Source organism: Triturus cristatus, chromosome 9 (genome assembly GCF_964204655.1).
Source record: "Triturus cristatus chromosome 9, aTriCri1.1, whole genome shotgun sequence".
Lineage (NCBI taxonomy): Eukaryota > Metazoa > Chordata > Amphibia > Caudata > Salamandridae > Triturus > Triturus cristatus.
Genome location: NC_140592.1, coordinates 531,547,333 through 531,566,407, shown reverse-complemented (window position 1 = coordinate 531,566,407; position 19,075 = coordinate 531,547,333). Strand labels below are relative to the sequence as shown.

At 45.6% G+C, this 19,075-nt stretch overlaps 1 protein-coding gene across 1 annotated transcript in view; it reads right to left on the bottom strand.

Annotated features, from left to right (window-relative positions):
• The window catches only part of ATG2A (autophagy related 2A), a 2,561,659-nt gene that overhangs the window by 2,092,270 nt on the left and 450,314 nt on the right, over positions 1–19,075 (bottom strand). The window contains exon 12 of the mRNA XM_085625535.1: positions 6,990–7,152. Within this exon, the coding sequence (XP_085481661.1) occupies positions 6,990–7,152 (163 nt within the window). The remainder of the gene's footprint in view (positions 1–6,989; positions 7,153–19,075) is intronic.

Sequence of the window (19,075 nt, the reverse complement as noted above, 5' to 3'; positions counted from 1 at the left end):
AGTCTTTGGGTATCACCGCCTCTTAGTGGGATGGACGGTTTGTCAATTACCAGCCAGGTGAAGTCGGTTTCGCTGTGATTCTTTTCTTTGAAGTGGGAGACCAGGGGGGCTGTTAGCACTCCACATCTAATGCGGCTGCGATGTTGTAGGATGCGGTCCTTTACCATCTGGGTGGTTTGGCCAATGTATATTTTATCACAGGGGCATTTTATCATGTAGACAACGTTCTGAGATCTACAGTTGGTGAAGGAGTGTAAGTCAAATTTCAACCCATTGTGTTCAAACGTCTTTGTGTTGGTTGTAGAGGAGCATGCTGCACATCTTTGGCACCTATAGTGGCCGAGCACCGGCGGTAGTTTCCATGAGTTGGGGAGCGATTCTGATATGTTTGGTGCAGTGGGCCAGGTGATTGCATGCACCAGATGGTCCGCTATGTTTTTGCCCCTGCGGTAAGAGAAAAGAGGTGGTTCATTGAAAATGGTAAGTGGAGCAAGAATGTTCCAGTTGGATTTGATGATCTTGGCTAGTTTATTGCTGGAAGGTGAGAAGGTGGACACAAATGGGATGCGAGTATTTGTCCTTTTTTCTTTAGGGGTAAGTAAGGTATCACGGTGGTTATACCATGCTCGTTTTCTTGCCCTATTGACCAATTTTCTGGGATAGCCGCGGGCCACGAGTTTGGCTGTGAGTATAGCAGCCTCCCTGAAGAAATCTCTACGCCATTTACAGTTGCGGCGGATCCGCAGAAATTGTCCAAATGGAAGACCGTCACGTAGACCACGTGGGTGGTTGCTAGAGTAGAGTAGCAAGGTGTTACGTTCTGTAGGTTTTCTGTATAGTGAAGTGCCAATTTTATCATCTTCAACTCGTAAGGTGAGGTCTAGGAATGGAAGATTATCTTCTTTGGCGTCCGCTGTGAATTTGAGATGTTGTTGGCTATTGTGTAACCAATCGATGAAGTGGGACAGAGAAGTTTTGTCGCCTGTCCAGACAAGGAGGATGTCGTCAATGTAGCGACGCCAGAAGGTGATATTGTTTCTGAAAGGGTTGAGGTCAATGAGGATCAGTGTGCTCTCGAGATGATGTACATACAAGATGGCAAAATTTGGTGCAAAGCATGCGCCCATGGAAACTCCCTTGATTTGTAAATAGTAGGTATCTTTATACAGAAAGTAGTTATTTTCTAGGGCAATTTCCAATAAAGCCATCACGAAATCAGTGGGTATTCTTGAGGGAGAGGGTCGAGCGTTAAGGATGTTTCTTATAACTTCTAGGCCTTCTCTGTGGGGTATGTTGGTGTATAGCGATTCGATGTCCATACCAACCATTAAATTGGTACCTGGTATGAAAGGAGTGTCTTCGATCAGGTTGATTAAATCCATGCTGTCGCGCACGAAAGTGTCCGTTTTGGGTACAAATTCCTTGAGGATGCTATCAATGTATTTGCCAATGGGCTCCAGGATGGACCCACAACCGGAGACTATGGGTCTACCAGGTGGGTTTTGTTGATTTTTATGTATTTTAGGTAATACATAGATTACTGGAGTCCGTGGGCTGGTTTTGTTGAGGAACAAAGCTTCCTTCTCAGAGATGATATTGTCCAGTTTGGCTTGGTTGGTTAGAGTAAGAATCTTGGATCTTATGCCCGGGAGGGGGTCAGAAGGAAGGGTACGGTAGTGTTCCGTGTTGTTGAGTTGGCGGAGAATTTCCTTATCGTATGCAGTCTGATCTTGTATGACAATACCACCTCCTTTGTCTGCGGGCTTGATGATTAATTCCTTGTTTTTGCTGAGGTGATGGAGTGCCTGTTTTTCTTCCAAGGATAGATTGTAAGGGACAAATTCATGTTGTGATTGAATGTCCTTCATTTCAAGTAGAATCCGTCTTTCAAAAGTGAGAACTTCTGGGGGCATAAGGACTGAAGGAGGATTGAAGGTGGATGGTAAATGAAATGGGGAACGTATGTTCAGGTCCCGTGAGGGTCTCTCCGAGAAGAACTGTTTTAGCCTGATTCGTCTGAAGAACAACAATAAGTTCTCATGGATTTCAAAGAAGTTGCTTCGGTCTGTGGGTACAAACGATAATCCTTTACTAAGGAGATTGGTTTCAAATGGCGTAAGGTTATATTGGGAGAGGTTGAAGATAGGGAGTGTCATTGGAGAGTTCTCAGTGTTACTTTCAGTTACCATTGGTAAAACTTTCTCCTTGTTTGACGTTCTCCGGAGTATTGGTACTGGTTGTTGCCTCTCGGTCTGCCTCTGCTCCTCCCCCGGTTTGACTCTAAAAAACCAGCAGGCAGTAGGGGTTGTGGTCTCGGTGGTTGGTTTGCCTGGGGTCGTGAGGTGCTAGGTCCTTCTCCTGGACTGGAGTCCTCAGCTGATGTATTGGAGGAATTAGAAAATGACACTCGTTGTTGATTCCGATAGCGGCCCCAGTTTCTTTGTTGTTTAGGGGGTTGGTATGGTGTATCGTAAAAATCGTCCTTTAGGTATGGATAAGTGTGGTCGTTGTTATAGTAGCGGATGTCTCTTTGAATTTTGTTGATTTTCTTGTTTTGTTCAAAGGTATTGAAGGTGTTGATGGTATCGTTCACTTTGTCTAGAAGGTTCTTGGCATCGGTGATGGTAGAGTCCTCGAGGATAAGTTTTTCAAGTTCAGCGATTTCTGCTAGTTCCTTACGACTATGTTCCAAGGCCGTATCAATCCCCAGGACCATCCAATGTCGCGAGCAAGTGGTGGCCAGATGGCTAAACCCAGATCTAAATTTGGGGTCCTGTGTGAAGATTGCCGGGACGTTGCGAATCTGTAAACCAAGCGGGATAACGTTGGATTTGAGATATTCCGTCAGCATACGTGCATGAAGATCAGTACGGATCTGTTTCTTTTTAAGCCTTTCAAGTCTGTCCAATAAGATGCGGGATTCAGTCGCACCAGGTGGTATAGGAGTAATAGAAGAGGAAAGAAGAGAGGGTCCAGAAAGAATTTTTTGGATATATTCGTCGGAGTAGTTAGGGGTCTCCCTGGAAACCATGCTGTGGGAGAAATAGCCACAGCACAGGGCAAGCTAGGATAAATCAAGCAATAATATCGAAACAAGTCCCAAGGGGGACAACCTCTCGCAACAAGCAGTTGCTCAAAGTAGGCAGTATCAGACCACAGGAGGTAGCCCATAAACCACAGTGAGACTGGGGCAGTACATGATAACAGACAACAATGGATGGAGAACAAGCAAGGATGGAGAACGTATCGGCTGTAAAAAAGCAGACCAGTAGATCACAATCATGCAGAGGATCACAGTCATGCAAGGGTAGAGTTCCATTCATCAAGGGAATTCAGGCCCTGCTCAATGGAGTTAAAGCGGGAGATCCAACGGCATTCACACCTATTCAGGAGTCTTTGGGTATCACCGCCTCTTAGTGGGATGGACGGTTTGTCAATTACCAGCCAGGTGAAGTCGGTTTCGCTGTGATTCTTTTCTTTGAAGTGGGAGACCAGGGGGGCTGTTAGCACTCCACATCTAATGCGGCTGCGATGTTGTAGGATGCGGTCCTTTACCATCTGGGTGGTTTGGCCAATGTATATTTTATCACAGGGGCATTTTATCATGTAGACAACGTTCTGAGATCTACAGTTGGTGAAGGAGTGTAAGTCAAATTTCAACCCATTGTGTTCAAACGTCTTTGTGTTGGTTGTAGAGGAGCATGCTGCACATCTTTGGCACCTATAGTGGCCGAGCACCGGCGGTAGTTTCCATGAGTTGGGGAGCGATTCTGATATGTTTGGTGCAGTGGGCCAGGTGATTGCATGCACCAGATGGTCCGCTATGTTTTTGCCCCTGCGGTAAGAGAAAAGAGGTGGTTCATTGAAAATGGTAAGTGGAGCAAGAATATACGTTGCCGTGTTCACAACCGCCTGCACGACTGTCCTCCTTTTCTCCCTTGTTTTGGTCCAGCTTTTGAGAATTGTTTTTCTTTACCCTAGCACTGTCTAAAATATGTGTAACCAGTCCTGATGATGGCCTTGAGTGTTACGGGCCGAAACGCCGTCGACTTCAACAGCGTTACTGTTGGCGCATTTACAAACATGGGCATTTGCTTTACTGTCCTTTGAATCTCCATACATTTACTGTGTAAATGCCCTAACTTTGGCATATTCAAAATACCATTGTTCTCCTTGTTGCGCCGTTTCACCGCTGTATATACCACTTTACGTGTCACTTGCGCCGTCACAAACTCCACGAGCACTTGTGCACAGTATTTTTTCGGTTACACTTTCACTAAGTGTCACGCAGTGCTTTTTAAACCTATATGATATGTACATATGACGCAATATGTTCATCATGTGTTGAAAATACAACTCTTTCCTACTAACTTGGTCTCCTGTTGTCCTCTGTGTATGGATTCATTCCTTTGATACTGTAACATACAGCTCACCTTTGAAATCACTTGTCCTTTAATTGAATTCCACGTTGAGACATTGTTGTCTGTTATCATATAAGGAAAGGGGCAAGGAAGACCATGCGGTTATGTCGTCGCAGAGGCCTTCAAATGTTTTTTGTGCTGTTTTAAATACTTAACTCTTATTCTTTAGTTGAAGCCTGGCTGCTCAAAGCCACAGCTACCCAGGGTTAACGTAAGTTTTGACAAACGAAACCTGACTGGTCCTAGAAGGGTTGGTAGTGTATTACATGGTAAGGTCTCACAACCACACTATATAATACACCTCATTTCATCACAATATGGGTTCGGTGTTTTTACGTTGATGAGTATTCCTAACTAAGTGTGCCTAATGGTAGGAAAACTACTTACAGAGATATTTGATTTAAAAATGTGAAACAAAGTTATTTCACATCTTATTTCTAGCCAAAAGAGACATTTGGAAAGCCTGCCCCTCTCCGTGCCCAGCCCAGGCTAAAGACATTCATCATGACTGGTTCAGTCCTCTAACCTCCCTTTAAACGATCCACGAGCACTAAATGTGTAAGAACATGGATATACATGTTAGAGAGTCAAGGGATGTTGGTCTCTGCCCCAGGTTCTGTGACCTATAATAATTAAATAATTTAAAAAGATCAACAAACAATTAAACAGAGGGAAATGCCCAAGCTAATTAGCTGTTCTCTCTGATACAACGACCTTATGTGATATATCTCACAGGTACATACTTAGAGGCATGTCGGTCTCTCGTGAACAAGTCCCAAAACACAACATGCTATATCACATCCGTTTTCAATTTGCAGTAATCTTTTGCACTCGGGCACGATTAATAAAGGGTGCCTGTGCAAGGGCTGAAAGTCCAAATACCCAGCGTAAGAGAAAATAGAAAAGCTCTTAGTTCTGCCTAAATGTTTTTTGAAAAACTCCTTACTGTTCGTTTTGAAAACACAGCACTTATTTTATTTTCACAGTGATAGCTTTCCGAGCTGAACTGGTAGCTTCTAACAAAAGTTTGTGAGAAAGTGCTGGGTCTGGTCTATAATTGCCCCCGGGTGCGCTAGTGCCATGACGTTTTATGCACATATCATGCTGCATGCAAAGGGTCAGCATAATGATGTAACTTTCCCACGGTGCTATAGCAGGAAAGGCCCTACTACCTTACAGATGGGAACAGAAGGGACAGAGGGCACATGGGTGGGAAATATCAGACAGTCCACCTTGTCCAATACGTCAGATGTTCTTAATATCAGATCATCATAAACCACTTTTGCTTTGAGAATTTAATGATAGTTCTTTTTTCCCTTACCAGGAACCAAACCTCAAACATTTAAGTGACTTGTCATATTTACAGTTTCTAGCCAACACATTCCCTACTCAAGTAACCATCAGAAAAGAGGGAGAACAGCCCTTGTTACGACTAACTACTAGTAGGGAAGGGAAACCGTTTTCTACCAACACAACTTAATAAGTTGGTCTCATTGTTCACTAAATGAATCCCCACCCTATCTTATCATTGACCGCTTAGAAAGGCATGTCTCCTACAAACTACTGATCAGAAAATGCAATGTTTGCTTCCGATTCAGCCAAAGAGGTAAAGACTAGTGTTCACTACAATTGCCCTCTGTTTCGACGTGAGCTGTGGCGCTCCGTAGCTTTCAAAAAGCTGCTGAGAACAAGGACTTCAAATACGAAGGAGTGGGAATTGAACAAAAATCTTATTTCGAAAAAGTTCGCAGTTCACTAATTTCCAAGAAGCCCTGGACATATTCCTGACCGACAATGACCAGTTCTTTCAATGTACTTAAATCCTTTATGCAGCAAAGGTATGTTGCCTGATGTGTGGGCGTTTTTTAAGATCATCAAACGGCATTTTTCAGTCTGAATCTTTCATAGACAGCAAATATGATTATAGTGCACTCAAATCTTCTCACACTTCATTATTCCATGTCTGCCAATGTCTGCACTGGTCTTCAGTGGAGAAATGTTCTACCAAATGGTTAGCGAACTCAGGACCTAGGGGGATAAGAATTTTATGTCATATGTCAGCCTATAATTTGCTTAACTCCCTTATCTGATGGTAGGTTTATGGTTCCTGCAAGCAAGTTTTGACCTTTGTGTATGGGCAAAACAGATTTTGGAGTTCGCTTGTAAAATGCAAAAAAAAAAAAGAAGCCTACATTCTACTGGCTACTCAATTCAATTCAATTCAGCTTTATTCGATTAAAAACATTTATCATAAAAGCAAAAGCACAATGCATAAAAAGACAATAAACATAATTACATTAACAGCTGATTCCTTGATTTAAAAATGAATTTTAAAACTGGCTACTCGATTCCTAGGTTAAGAGTGTTTTTAACTTTTAAGTATGGAAATATGAACTAAATGCAACCAGAAACATGGCCCACACTTTTAAAATGTGAACTCCACTTCCTTGATAATTGATAAGAATTTAGAAACTGAAAAGGGAAATTATTCTCTGGTCCCATCATGTCTCAACAACACCTGATATGTCTAATAACACCAATGCTGTTTTAGTTCACCATTCTTTTTACCTCTGTGTATTCTGGCTTCTGCTTCGCCCCTATTCTATGACATTCTTCGGCCCACAGACACTCCAGCACCTCAAGCATCCCGAAGCAGAGATCAGTGCTCACTGCATGGACACCGCTGCCAACTTTCTGTTCATAGATGACTTGCACGGCTGCTCCGGTTAACCTGCAATGATAAAGACAGAGTGAATGTGTATAACTACTGGCACTCGGGGATGCTATAGGAGAGTTCCTGTAGAATTAGAGCACACACCCCAAAAATGGTTTCTTCTAATGCAATATTATTATGCACAGGTGATATGCCTACATAAACAAACAACCCTCATAAAGTTAGTCTTGCCCGCTCAAGCTTAATGTAAAACGTGCAATGTTTGTCCTGCAAAAGTATGTGGGTGTAAGGGGTCTTAAAACTGAAGAGATCCCCTGATGTATTTCAGAGTTTTATCGGCTAGCTACAATTCATAATTTTTTGATAGTCATCATTCAAGAAGGAGATTTGAATCCCCTCCATTTGCCTTCATTAAAAACATTTCATCTGGCCAGAGTGGGTGGGGGGATAGGGGTGCAGAACATTAAGCGATGAGGACACAGGCCTCTTCATTTCATACAGTGGCCAACTCCAAATACATAATAAATCCTATTTCACCTGGAAACTGATAGTACTGGAAATATAGAACAGGCAGAACAAGCGAGAGGGGGCGCTTCGGCTGCAATTTCCACAAGCTTGGACAAAGGTGTGGCTTGTGGGGGGACACAGGAAAGCTGTCTTCTCTCCACATTCAGTGCCAAGATGGCAGCTTAGGGACCTGGTGGTGTGAGGCAAAGAGGTTCAAACGAAGACAGGGGTGCGAAGGACGGAGTACATGTGAAGGGCGCCACAGACCAGCACTAAGGTCCAAAGAGTGTAAGTTCTGGTATACAAGTCCATGCTGAGCCTGTAACCTGGGCACCCAAGCCGGACATGGGGTGTGGCCTTAAGCTGAGCACAGTGAGGTATGATTCGCCGGGTGCCAAGCCCCCGCAGGATTGTGGCATAGCACAGAGACATCATAGCCGAGCTGTAGCAGTAGGACATTTAAGGGATTTGAGGGACCCAGTAAAGTGGTCCTCCCTCCACTGACCTTTCCAAGATGGTGGATTAGGGCCTTGTGGTGAGAAAGAGGAGCAAGTGGAGACCAGGGGTAGAGGACATGCGAAAGGTACTGCAGACCAAGACTGCGGACCAGAGAGTGGGAATTCTGGTGCAAGGGTCGTCCCGGAGTCTGTGACCTTGGCAGCCATGCCTGAGATGGGGTGTGTCTGTCAGCTGTTGGAGGCCTGAGCATGGAGAGGTAAGATCTAGCGCGTGCAATGCTCCTCCGGGTTGTGCAGTAGCACAGACATCGGAGCCAAGTCAAAGCAGGGTGACCATTTGAGGGAGAGGACTGAAGGCCTAGATGCTCGGTGAGTGTTATAATGTTGTGGGGTACTGTGCTGTGGTACTGACACAGAATATACATGTAACTGCTGCCACAGAATAGTGCAACAAACAGTTAAAATACCGACTGTCAAATTTGACTGCCAGGAATGTTGCAAATTAGACTGGTTGACTGCACATCTGCCCCGTGAGGGACAAAAGAAAATGGGGACCACACTGCACAAACTGATTATGCATAACACATTTGAGGCACATAGGTAGACAGTGCGGAGGAAGGCAGCACATAAATGATTCACATTAGAGGCGGGGTGCCATGCCGAGCGATTGTGGGCAGCTAATGTTTGAAATACTGTGCCAACCTCCCTATGAGCCAGTGTGTCCGTAGCATGGCAGAGAGCATCGGAGGTCACTCGGGTGTCCCTAATGTGCACTGCGTGTGCTGACGTGCGCCTGTGGTTTCCCATGTGGCAGCGGAGAACTGGCTGCAGCTGGGACACCTTCGGGTAGAATCTGGTACTGAACCACCAGGCTGGGAGAGATGGAACCTTGGGAGACTTGAAAAGGGGGTATGATGGTGAAAGAAAAAGAACTAGCAGCCTCACAGTCAGACACGATTTTAACTAACTATACCAGGTTCACAAGTGCAAGCAAGAGTCCTACACAAAACAAGACAAAGTCCCAGCGCGGCAACAGCACAGGGGATAACGCTCCTACGGAACTGTCAATAAGTGACACACTGGCAGCAGTAAGAGACTCTAGAGCCTCCCACAAAAGCATTGACTCAGAGGCCATAGACCTCAACCCGGCAATGGCAGAGTTGCACGAGGTAACAGACATTGACTTGGGCTGTCGAAGAAGCATGGAATAATAGAAATGACACAGGTGCAAAAGACCTGCAGGTGGTGATAGTACGACTAGACGCAAGGGTAGAAGAGGTGGAGGAAAGATCCAGGAGAGACGAGCACCAAACCTGGAGCTATTCTTGAAGGAGGTGGGACTACATAAAATGAAACCTGGGGCCTATCGACTTTCTTTTTGATTGAGAAAGTTGGTGAAGCCCCAGGTCCCTTCTCTGCTGCCAGGAGCACTTTTGAAAAGTGTGCTATTTAGACTCCTAAATTAAAGAAACAGACAATACTGCAGGAGGCAATATGAGACCTATCTAATTTAAAAATACAGACCAACTGCGTTTCCCTTGATTAGATGCAGATATTTTTTTTTGCCAAGAAAAGACTCAGAAGCTTGAAACAGAGGTACATGCTCCTCTTTCCGGCCAGAATTAAAGTGGCACAGGTTAGGAAATGGTTCGTGTTTTTTTCTGGTTCTGCCTCATAGTGATTTACATTACCGCATCTACTCTATTCTAATGCTTAGTGAAGAGCTGATGATACTTGTGAAACAATGACTTACTTGTATTCCTTATTCTGCTTCATAGTGACCTTATCTGAAGTCATAAATAACTTCTCCAGCCGAGGTCTTCGCCATGCGGGAGAAAGGTTGCAAAGTTAAGTATTTATAATACTTTCTTATTCTACGTTCAAAAGAACCGAGTTGAGAGACAACTGCCAAGCATCATGAGGTTGCCAAACTAAGGAAAGGCACGGGCTGCCTTTTTATTCTTCCTTAGTTCTATTAATGTTAAGCTGATCAGTCCTAATTTTTTCCGTTAATTGTTCAACTTGAATAGCATCTGTTACCACGCATGCCAAAACTTTGCGTGCTTTAACAACGCACCCAATACCACGACTGTGTCGTTACCATTACAACGACTTTCTTTAGGGAAGCACTGGACTTCGGAATAGTTTAAATTACTATTCCAACTCCAGTCGGTGTATTAGTAGGGAAGGTGTTGGACTTAAAATCAGTCCAACACCGCATTCCCTAAAGCAAGTCGTTGTAATGACTTGCGTTGTAACGGAACTCGTGGTAACCTCACAGTCGTGGCACTGACTGCGTTGTAAAGGCACTACAATGTAATGCCTGCGTTGTAATAGATGTGCCCCGTTCAAACTTAGCCAGCAATTTCAGGTTAGATATTACACTATAGTTTTGCAGGAGGGTTACAATTGGATTTTTCTTATGTTTAATACAAGGAAAGAATTAGCTAGTAAAAGGCTTTAGAACATGCAGCAGAGCACTCATGTTGATTTTTGCACCGGATTGGTAGTGTTAAATACATTGTTTAAGTGTTCTGGGGAATCTGCGGTTAGAGTCTCTACCAGAGAAGGCATTACCGCAGGTAGGAAACTTGTTCGTCTGATAGACTTCTAACCACAGATTTCTCATCATGTGAATAGATGCCAAAGCAGTACCTCCCAGGATGTGGATTAATGGAATGGTTCAGACCGGGACAATCTGCCGGACAGATTGGGTAAAGTGCACACCCGTCGCATCTGACTATCCAGGCAGTAATGCTTGGTGAATGTGGGGAAGGCCACCCATGTAGCAGTCTGGAAAATGTCCATAACTGGCCCACCGAACACTAGCAGCATTTGCCTTGGTCGAATGAGCGTGCAAGCCTTTTGGGGGCTACTTCCTTGCATGCCCATAGCACATCTTTAGACATATTACAACCCACTTTGTGATGCTTTTCCTTTCTTAGCCCCAGAGAAAGAAACAAAAAGTTGATCATTGTGAGAAATGCAGTTGTTTGTTAGGTGGGGGGGGGGGCTAATCAAGCAAAGCAACAGCAACAATCCTCATCAGGGTAAACCACATGAAGTCACTAAATTAACCTGTGGTTAACGCTCTGGTGGCTTCTTACAAAAGCTGTCAGGCTTAACTTAGAGGCAATGTATAAAGAATTTATTCAGCACTTAAACAGTAATAAAGTCAAAACACAACAAAACAAAAATCCCACACCAATTTAGAAATATAGAGTACATTTTAATAAATTATTGGACACAAAAATGACAAAAATACAATCAATAGTACCAGAGTTATGAATTTGTAAATGTTAAAGTGAAAAGAAAAATAGCACCTAAAAGATAAAATAGCCAACCACGGACATCTTGTTGCACAAGACTAGGCCAAAGTCAAACGTTATGGCTGATTGCGATGGAGAGCAGCTTGGATACACAAAATGTGTTTTGTCCCAGTCTCCGCTCACCTTCAGAATTAGAACATATTTTCAAGAAAAATGTCTGAGAAGGTAAAGTTCAAGAGGGTAAAGCAGCCTGCGGTGTCCGAGGAGGGTGAGGCATCGTCATGGAGCTGCTGGGCGAAGTTGCGGTGAAGATTTCTATGTTCAGACATAGTCTCTTTTTACGGAAGTCCAAAATCTCCAGTGGGATAAAGCTACCAGCTGTAGCCGACGATGGCTCCACAAGGCTGGATACCCCTCCTGCGAGGAGCCGCTGAATTGTATTCGCTGCTGCAGAGAAGAACAAAGCGGGAGCTGCTGCGAAGTCATGCTCACTGGTAATGCACCATGGGCAGATCGGCAAGCATGTAGGTCCCGGTTCTCTCTCAAACCACTTTTGAGATGGAAAAGTCCCAAGTTCTAGATTTGGGCTATATGGGCAACTTTAGCACCACTTCCAATGGTCCAGGACTGAAGGGGCAACACTTGGAAGGTCCGGACTCATTCAGGCTGGGTCCAGGTGCAGGATCAATATGGTTGGAGCCTTTTCTGTCCCTGAGGCTCTGATCAGGAGGCCAGCCAACTAGACCTTGGAGTCACTCTGGAAGTCTTGGGTTCAAGCATGAAAGCAAGTCAAGTCCTCTGAGGGTGCAAGGCAGACTTCAGGTAGAAGCGTAGTTCTCTTGGTGCAGCAGGGCAGTGCACTGAATTCCGCAGCAGGCCACAGGCAGAAAGCAATCCTCTGACAGTCCTTCAGCAGGTCCAGAAGTGAACTGTACAGTGGGTCTGAGGGTCCTAGTTTTAGACCTGGTGCCAGCTTTGAAGTGGGCTGGAATTTCCTGCCTCCCTGCCTGCCCCCAGTCTGTCTGCAGTCACCATAGGCTAGTTTGAAGTAATATGTGTGTGAGCTGAGCCATGGTCTTTAACGTGAAAGTGGGGCTGTGTGCTCCTCTGCCCCTCATACTGCTTAGATGGAACATACTGCCTACATCCTGTCCCCTCTACTGTGTGGCTGTCTGGGAAGAATGCATAAAGGCGAACTGCCAACTACACATAGTCATGTGAACCAGGAAGAACAAGTTACTTCCCTTTGGTAACACCTTATCTGGAAGAGCCTTCATCTAGCCACAGATTCTGTACCTTAGATTATCCCCAGACATTAGACTGCATCCGGAAGATCTTCGAGCAGCAACCATGCAGGCCAGTAGGTGCTGTCGTTCAGCTCCCAGTCGGCAGGGTCGGCGCCAGAAATGACATGCAATGGAGCCTATATAGGCACTACCTTGGCATGCTGAAGTCAGATACTTTTGCAACTTTCCAAGTCAGGAGCACGGAACAACGGTGAGAACTGACTTTGGATGTGGAAAAGACTAAGGCCCTGAAAAGGGGGTTCCTTTCACCTTAACCAGTTCACATAGCAGGGAGGATGGGAGGGTTGGTAAGGAATCTATGGCTAGATAGATTCTTTATTAGATAAGGTGTTACAGAAGGTAAGTAACTTGTTCATCTGATAGAGACTTCTAGCTATAGATTCCTTACCTTAGAATAGCATCCCAAGGAAGATCTCCCCAGAGGTGGGTCTGCGAACCCGATTAGAACAAAAAAATCCTGCAGGACCGAATGGGTGAAGTGCCCATTACAACAGACCTGTCAGTCCAGGCAGTAATGTTTTGTAAATGTGTGCAGTGATGCCCACGTCGCCGCTTGACAGATGTCTACGAAAGGAACGCCGCACTCATGTGCAGTGGTCGCAGCCTTGGCTCTAGTAGAGTGAGCCCGCAAACCCTCAGGGGCTGTTCTTGGCCAAAGCGTAGCAGATCCTAATGCACAAGACGATCCATGGCGCGGTGGTCCGCTTCTGCACAGCCTTCCTTTTTTTGACTCAGATATAACCCACAAAGAGTTGATCATCCACTTGGAACTCTTTCGTGTGAACAAGAAAGACGGTGGAGTCTCTCCTCTTCTTTGGAGGGATGAGGCGAAGCAAAGATGGTAGGCAGGGTAATGCTCTGGCCTACACAGAAGGAAGTGACAACCTTTGGGAGGAAGGAACGTATCTGAACGACCAGTTTGTCCGGATAAAAGGAGGTGTAGGGAGCGTGCACAGAGAGGTCCAGCAATTCACTGACCCTCCTGGCTGATGTAATGGCCACTAAAAAAGCAGTTTTAATGGTCAGTAGCTGAAGAGGGCAATTGTGCAATAGTTTGAATGGCGCACACTTTAGGAAAGTGAGAACAAGGTTAAGGTCCAACTGAGGCATGATAAATGGCGTGGGGAGAAACTTGCACAGACCTTTAAGGAACCTGGCTACAACAGGGTACTTGAAAAGAGAAGGTTGGTCCAGCAATCACAGGAATGCAGGGACTGCAGAAAGATACCCTTTGACAGTACCAATAGTAGAACCCTGCTGGGCCAAACATAGGAAAAACAAAAGAACCTTGGATAAAGGTGCAGAAAGGGGTTTAAGGTTGTGGGAAGCACACCATGACACAAACCTATCCCAATGGCAGGCGTATACTGACTTGGTGGAGGGATGCTTGGCTGCCAGAATGACGTAACAGACTTTAGGCAGATGGCCGAAAGCAGTCAACTGTTGCTGTTCAATCTCCATGCATGCAGGTGGAGTGTGCGCATGTTCGGGTGCAGAACCTTTCTTTGTTGCTGTGACAGAGGATCCTCCCGAAGAGGCAGCTTGACTTGAGGACTGACGGTCATGCTCAACAGCTCAGGACAGCAGACTCTCCGTGCCCAATCTGGAGCCACAAGAATGATTTGGGCCAGGTAATTCCTGGTCTTCTTGAGAACTCGGGCAGGAGTGGTATAGGTGGAAAGGTGTACAAGAGGCCGGAGCTCCACCCAAGACGAAAAGCATCTCTGAGCGAGAGTCGCCTTGGATACTCCAGCGTGCAAAACTGCTGACATTTCACATTCTAGGCGGTGTCGAGCAGATCTAACCAAGGCTCTCCCTACTGCTGAAAGAGACCTTGCATCACCTCTGGATGAAGAAGCTATTCGTGATCCGCTAAGCATCTTCAGCTGAGTTCATAAGCTCTGGCATTCAGAGATCCCGCCAGATGCTGAACCACCAGAGAAATGCCCTGACGTTCCAGCCATGCTCGGAGCCCCTTGACACAGGGTCCACTACCACACACCGCCCTGTTTGTTGCAGTACCACATTGCGGTGGTATTGTCCGTGAACACCTACACCAGCCTTCCCTTAATCAAAGAAAGAAAGGATTTCAATGCCAAGTAAATTGCCCAAAGCTCCAACAGGTTTATGTGGAGCTTAGACTCTGCAGGAGTACTCTGATCTCCAACTTTCCCAAATGGCCGCCCAAGAGCGACGCATCTGTGCCTACTGTTAGATCTAGTTAGGAGAGAGAGACCCAATCGAGACTCAATCAAGATCTATTAACCACTACCGTAAGTGTTATGCAGTTCCTCCAAGATCTGAACCATGTCAGAGAGGTACCCCTGATGCTGCACCCAGGGGCGCCTCCTCCTCTGTGGCGGAGGAGCGTCCCTTCCACTGAAAAATAAAAAAATAAATCCATTTTATTATCATTTTATTTTTCTCACCTTATTGTCAACCAAGCCAAGGTTAGGGGGGGCCATGTGGAGTGTCACATCAGCAGTAGGGAGGAGTGTTAGGCACTTAAAAGTGCGCATGTCAGTTTGGCCGGACAAACAGACTTGCGCACTTGGGTTTCTCCAACCCAGCTGTGTTGTACAGCCAGGCTGGAAAAAAGCTGCAGACTCCCTGTGCCTGAGCGAATGTTAAACCACCCCACTCAGGCCCACCCAGGAGCTGTTCTTATGCTATGTATTAGAAAAAAAGAAGAACCTGGCCATCAATTTTCGAGGCTGCTATTTATTTCAGTAGACTATGAAGCAATGCTGTTAGTCATTGCACCATGCTTTAACATTTTGCCAAGCTTAACACGTATTTTTGTACTCATTTGAATTTTCAGAGAGGCATTCAAAGATACACAACTCATTGTTAAATTAAATACCTATGACATAAAAACATAACACTTATAGTGAAAAACACATGAAGATTATGAAACAAATTAATTACTGCACGCTGGTGTCCCGGCCTACACAAAGTTGTTACTGACGGCGTCCCGCCACTGCCCATTTGTTGAGAAAAATAAACCAAAATCGGAGCCCCTAAACAAATCCAAGTTTCAATTAACGAACACGCAGGCGGAAAGAGCGCATTAAAAACTACAGATGACACCGTGTGTCAGCCCTGATGATAATCCCCTAAGCAGTCTGGAGATTGGAAACGAGTTGGCATTTCCGTTTTATCCACGAGGGTGTATTAACTAATAACGGTCTCTGGAGAGGGTCCAGTGCACATATAAACCCCCACAGAAACCTAGTGCCTCACCCGTGGATAGTTTCTCTCTTTTAGAAACAAAGCCAAGCATAGAACGTATTAGAGAGAGCTCAATGTGTTATTTATACACTTAATGAAGTGAGGGAATCCTTCTCCTGCATAGTGCCCCTGCGCTTTGTAGCGCGGCCCATGCTCTGTAGTATAAATCTGATACATACACACATGCATTTAAAAGCCTACCTTTAGCTCCTAAAGATGGCTGTTAGGTCCTCTTATCACAATTGTTATTAAATATAAGGTGTCTCAGGTTTTCGAAAAAGGTGGTGTCACGGGGCAGGGAGGTGTAAAAGGGCATTTGATGTGGCCTACATGTTGGTTATGGGAAACAACACAGCCGTCCTTATCCTGCAGTGCTATCTCTCAAGTTGCAGGGTTATGCTTTCATGCTCTTGCAAACAGAGCCAACCCTCAGAGTCAGCAAATAACGGCCTCGCACCACAAACGGCGAAGTGGACTTGCTACCCCATGAATAAAACTGCCCAGGGATAAGAACAATACAACGAAGAAATAACTAAATAATGGGGGACAAGCAACAGAACACAGTCGCGGGGAGAGGGGGGGGGGGGGGTCGCGCACGGGGGGGGGGGGGGGGAAATGTAATATTTTTTAAAAAACTTACCTCACAGCCGGTCCACGGGTCCACGCCAGGATTGGCCGACGGCACAGCTTACGCTACGCCCGCCGCCTGCCCATTAGGAGACCGAGGGGCTCCTAATGGGCATGCGCAAGCCAGTGCAAACACAAGTGTGCATGACTGGGCACGGGTGAAAATCCGCTCACCTTCCCCACTCATGCGCACTTGTGCTGCTGCCTGTTGCCCCATGTCTGACACAATCATGTCAGTCAACATGACGCCGGACCGCCCACCCCCTTCAGACTCTGAAGGGGGTGGGCGGTCCAACGTCATGCTGACTGACATGATTGTCAGTTGGTTCTCCCTCAGCTGCTCGGCATCTTTAAACTTAAGTAAACTGATTCAGTTTACTTAAGTTTAGAAACGCCGAGGGAGCTACGGGCGGGGGGGCTACGCCCCAACGCCCCCAATGGACGAACCGCCACTGTTTAATGTGTACTGGTGTAATTGTTTGTATTGTAATGAATTTATGTTTCAGAATCTTCATGTGTTTTTCACTATAAGTGTTGAGTTTTTATGTCATAGTTATTTCATTTAACAATGAGTTGTGTATCTTTGAATGCCTCACTGAAAATTCAAATGAGTACAAAAATACGTGTTAAGATTGGCAAAATGTTAAAGCATGGTGCAATGACTAACAGCATTGCTTCATAGTCTGCTGAAATAAATAGCAGCCTCGAAAATTGGTGGCCAGGTTCTTCTTTTTTGTTAAAACTATGCCACGTCCCACCCGGCCCCCTTTATGGACGTAACCCCCCTTATGCTAGGTATAGCAGCATTAGAGCAGCATCTGGTTGGGACTGAGACACTGTGCAGTGAAGCCCATAACATTTGGGATCAGAGGAGCAACGAGGAGGCTGGCAGCAGGAGCGATGCAGCAGTTAAGTCTTTTTATTTGATTTTTAAAACCCAACACCAACCCCCACCCCCCCATCCCTTTACTAGAGTGGTAGTCACTACTGGCTGAGCCCACTGGGTCTTCAAGTCCCACTGAGGAACATATTGTTTGTTGTAATCCTCCTCATGATTCCCTTAATGGTAATGTGGGGTTTAACTGACTCAGAATGGTAGTCTAGGTGGGTCTCTGAATCAGACAGTACCTACTGTTCCCCTTCGGAGTCAGTGACATAGAGATCGGTGTCGATTAGCATGCCAGTGTCATCAGTCTTAACACCAACGGTGGTGTCGTGCATGGCACAGAGCATGGAGCTGTGGATAACAGCAGCATTGGGTTCAGTGGAGCTGAAGCCATGGACAAAGGCGGTCTCAAGGTAAGGTCGATGGAAACAATCGAAGTAGAGAACTGACGGACGATGGTAGACCAACTGGAGGGCCCCTCTGATCTATGAGGCTCGAAGGCAAGGTGGGGAATCTGTGTTTAGAAGTCTCTATCAGGGGGCCCTTTTTCAACTTTGTTTTATTTATTTGCCTTTATGAGGCTGCTGTCTAGCTATTGGTTTATGAATATCATTTGCCGACGAAGGTGGGCTGATACTACCACTATGCATTTGGAAATTGTCCAAGGGGAAGATCAAAAGCAGAAAGGCAGTACAGCATACTGGCAATGTGCCTTTCTTCCCACAAACTGAAGAAACCACCTGTGTTTTGTTGCTATCAGAAAGTAAAAACATGCATCTTGAAGAAGTAACTTACCTTCGGCAACGCTCTTTTTGGTAGAGACTCTACCTGCAGATACCTCACATTTTGAATACTGCTAAGGCGTCAGACTGCATCTGGAAACATTTCAGAAGTACCGCTGAGCACCGTTACAAAAGCCATTCTGCTCCAGAAATGACATACAGAGCCTACATAGGCGCCAATCCAGCGTGCTGACATCAGTTTCTTTCAAGACTGTCCACGCACCTGGACACAGAGCCCTAAAAGCAAATTGTAGTGACCAGTGTGCACATTCCTAGAACTGGGACATTATTAATAAATAGAATACAGCCACAGAATGGGAGAGTCAGGGAATAATCTGCAGCTATATAGAGTCTCTAGGGGCTATGAAGAGGGTGTATGTGCCAGCGTGGGACGTGGCTTTTAATCCCACTACTTCCAGGTGCCCAAAAGGAGAGAGGTCTCCGGCCTTTTTTCTAGACATGAACACTCTCAACACGTTTCTCTGGAAGGAAAAATTCAAAATGCTCACACTGGTCCAGGTCGTGTATGCCCTCAACAATGGAGACTGGATGGTGGTGTTAGACATGCAGGAAGCCTATTTCTATATACCTTACCTGTGGGCCCATCAGTGTGTTCGAGGTGGGACAGGAGCATTTTCAGTTCGCTGTGCTCCTTTTGGGCTCGCTAGTGCCACATGGGTGTTCATGAAAGTGATGGTGGTGGTGTCAGTACATCTTCGGAGTTCATGGGTGCTAGTCTTCCCCAATCTCAACGGCAAGCTGTTGAAGGCGAGCTTGCCCAGGCAGTCTTTAAACGCCTCTAGACTACGACGAAACTCCTGTCATCTTTGAGGTTCAACTACCAAAGTGCCAAAATCACACCTGGCTCATTCTCATATGCTCCCCTTCATCTGAGTGATTCTGGACATGGTTC